A 3,605-nucleotide genomic window follows, 5' to 3' on the forward strand; every position below is an offset into this window, starting at 1 on the left:
CTTTTTCCAACTGGAATGCGCTCAACACGGCCTTGTATATAACTGGTCAGGACATTATAATCACCAATGGACCAGTAAGAATCAAAGATAGTTTGCACTGTCTTTTTGGATACATAGGCCAGGCCTAGGTTCCTTTTTTTTTTTACTTATTTTTTCAGCCCATGTTTCAGGACTTGCAATATGAACCCTACCTTTGCCTGTTATCACACGAACTGCATGTTCATCCCTAGGGCTATGCACCTGGCCTTCATCAGAGTTATTAGAATGTTTTCCAAAAACACTGGCATTACTTGTACTTTGCCTATCATCTATTTCAATTATTCGTTCAAAAGTATATCACTATTATCATCATCAATGTCACTCTCAGACTCTAATAAGATCTTTCTTTTAACCTTCAAGGATGAGCCTCTTCTGACAATTGGCCGAGATGCACCTTTATTAACAGGTGTTTTCTCATTACTTCTTTGCAAATGGCCTACTGTAATAATTGCATTGTCATCTTCGTCATTTAAAGGCTCAGGATCGTCTTGATTTTCTGATTCAGAGCAAGAAACAACCATGTATGCAGGTATTTTCACTGGTTTTTTACCATGAAAAGACCGAGGAGTAATCTCATTTGCACTCACATAATTCTTCTTTTCACACTGAGTAATACATCCTAATGTGTTGTTTTTCATTTCATTCGATTCCTAGTTGATGATCACAATAGCTGTTATTTTTTTCAGAAACAATGCTTAAAGAAAATTATAAGATAAACCATGGAACACGAGAACTTGACATCCAAACTGAGCGCCCTTTAAATATATGACGTCATACCAAAACAAAGAACCTCATTGGTGGACGCTTACAGATAGCGTGTTGTTCGACAGAACATTATCCAGGCTCCTTTTCCCTTGAATAACTGCTTATCTGTAATTTTACAGATGTACTGTTGTTCGATTTATTTTCATCCCAGGCTCTTTCACTAGAATAACAACTCACAAATATTGTGCATTCATCATTCTAGTTACTCTCACTCTTCCTAGATTATGAATGCGAAAAACATATTTTTTTTACAATTTGCTGAATTTGAAAGTACGTATAACTCAAAATCCAAAAATTTTCAGATAGAAGGTTGTCCGAGTGGTGACCTCAATTATTGTCATGCTTATCCACACTCGCTGTAGCAGACACAGGAGCACAGATCTGCATTGCTGGACCCACAATTCTTTCAAGCCTGCACATAAAACCCTGGAGTTGCAACTTCGAACAGGTCTGAGCAACGTAGCTAATCTTTGAGTGAAATAGGTGGGCAATGCATGAAGCAGGAGGTTTACTTCGTGCTAAAGCCTAAGAATTTTTATATATAGCTGAATGACTGTAAGTAGCAGGGAATAGTACCTCCTGGTTTCCCCTCACACTTACCCTCTCGTTGCATCAGCTGACGTTATTAGCGAGGCAGTCTCGCAGCCTAGCTCCCTTCAGACAGCGAAGCCAACCACCATACCTATCCCACCCGTGGAGGACAATATACCAAGACTGGAAGAATGGTTGTTACTTCACTTCTCATCCACGACCTTCAAAACAACCAGGGAATCTTTACCTGTGATGACGGGCAAGCAACACCACATACATTTATTGTTCAGTGCCATACCATATGTCTATCACATGCTAGCAGCAATCCCTAAGCATTGGGAAGAGGAGGTCAAAGCCTAGCTTGACAAAGACGTTTGGGAGGGCATGATAGAACCAGTCCTGGCAGGGGATGCAACGATGTGGTGTGCAAGGATGGTCATCGTAGCCAAGAAGACGGGTCAACCTCGCCGAACAGTAGACATCCAACCCCTCAATGCCCACTGTCTTTGTGAGACTCATCACACACCGGCATCCTTTAACATGATTTCAAGCATCCCCATACACATGTATAAGACTACAGCAGACACCCATTGGAGTTTCCACCAAGTGGAATTGGACGAGGATAGCAGCCTGCTCCGACCTTCATCACCCCGTGGGGCAGTATTGTTATCGTAGAACACCCATGGGTCATTGTTCGGCTTCCAATCCCTACACAAAAAGGTTTGATGATGCCCTGCAAGACATCACCAGAAAGCATAAATGCATCTGCAGGGATCACACTCAAGCCCAAGAAGTTCAAATTTTGCAAGAGAGAGGTTACCTTCGTTGGATACCACTTGGGATGGGAGGCATACAAGCCCACAGACAAACGTCTAGACACCATTCATAACTTCCACATGCCAGGGAAGCCCTCCATCACTGATATTAGGTTGCAGTTCAGATTCGGGAATCAGTTAGCCCCATTCCTTGCAGCGGCACCCATCATGGAGCCCTTTAGGGACCTAGCAAACTCCAGCAGGCACAGGAGGTCATCTGTCAATTAGCTAAGGACAGCTTGGCATATTACGACAAGACATGCCCTACGATAATCATGATGGAGTATTGCAGTTCTCAGTCAGCTGACAGCCCCTTTTGTTGCAAGGACAGCTGGCATCTCGCCCTATGTGGTAGTCGAAACCTCGCCCCCTCTGAAGCAGGGTATGCCCCTGTAGAAAAAGAAACCCTTGCAGTCACTTGGTGCTTGCAGAAGGCCAGGTTGTTCCAACTTGGGTGCCCTAATCTCACCATCCAAACTGAAGGAGAAGACACTCCAGTTCAAGTTTCACATCAAATACACTGCAGCGGATTTCCTCTCAAGGTACCCTGCCATGAGATCACTCACGAAGCTTCTGGCGTGGCTTTGGAGGACTACATTCAAGTCTCAGTAGCATGTGCAATCGTGGCCACCTTGGAACTGGACATCATTGTGTTGGATGAAGACTCCATCAGGAGCGCCGCATCTCATGACTCAGTGTATCAGCTCTTGCTAGCTAGGGTCGCAGTAGGCGATTGGCACCAACAGAAGTCACAAGAAGTCTCCTGGCTGCATCCCTTCTTCAGTGTTTGGGTTCGGCTAGACGTCAACCAGGACCTTGTGACATATTCGGTGGATCAAGGATACATACATTTGGTTATCTCTGAAGATTTACATCATCAGGTAGCCGCTAACCTACAAATGGGACACCAAGGCCTCAACTCTTTTCTGAGAAGGGCTAGGCAGTCAGTATACTGGACGGGGATAGAAGGAGACCTTCAGCACCACTGTGCCCAATGCATTTCTTGTGATGAACATGCCCTGTCACTGCCCCCCGAAGAAATGGTGCACATGCCCCAGCAGAAGACCTCTCTCAGTAGGTCGTTGCAGATATGTTCTAAATAGAAGGCAACGTATACACAGACAGATTAATTGGTTGGTTAGAAGTAGTTCACATCCCAAGCAGTGCCATGTCAAACAAAATAAGCAATCATCTTCGATCCTATTTTTCATGTTTGGAAGCCCCAGAACAAATATCGACTGACGGAGGTACGAACTTAGCTAGCGAGGAGATGGAGGTCTTCCTCTGGAGATGGGGAGTCAAGGTCTATCTGTCATCTGCCCAGTACTGCCAGTCCAATGGCAAGGCAGAAGCAGCTGTCAAATCGGCAAAGAGGCTCCTTCAAGAAAACTGTCAAAAGGTGGAGCCCTTGAGTAGGACAAGACGGCCCTGGCGATACTCTATTATCTCAACACG

General features: G+C 44.7%; 1 protein-coding gene across 1 annotated transcript; it reads left to right on the forward strand.

Annotated features, from left to right (window-relative positions):
* The first annotated feature begins 2,428 nt into the window (after positions 1–2,428).
* On the forward strand, positions 2,429–3,253 carry LOC135215804 (uncharacterized). The gene has a single exon (XM_064250755.1). It carries the CDS (start codon positions 2,429–2,431, stop codon positions 3,251–3,253), a length of 825 nt encoding a protein of 274 aa, XP_064106825.1.
* The last annotated feature ends 352 nt before the right edge of the window (positions 3,254–3,605 follow it).

This window comes from Macrobrachium nipponense, chromosome 5 (assembly GCF_015104395.2).
Source record: "Macrobrachium nipponense isolate FS-2020 chromosome 5, ASM1510439v2, whole genome shotgun sequence".
Taxonomy (NCBI): Eukaryota; Metazoa; Arthropoda; class Malacostraca; order Decapoda; family Palaemonidae; genus Macrobrachium; species Macrobrachium nipponense.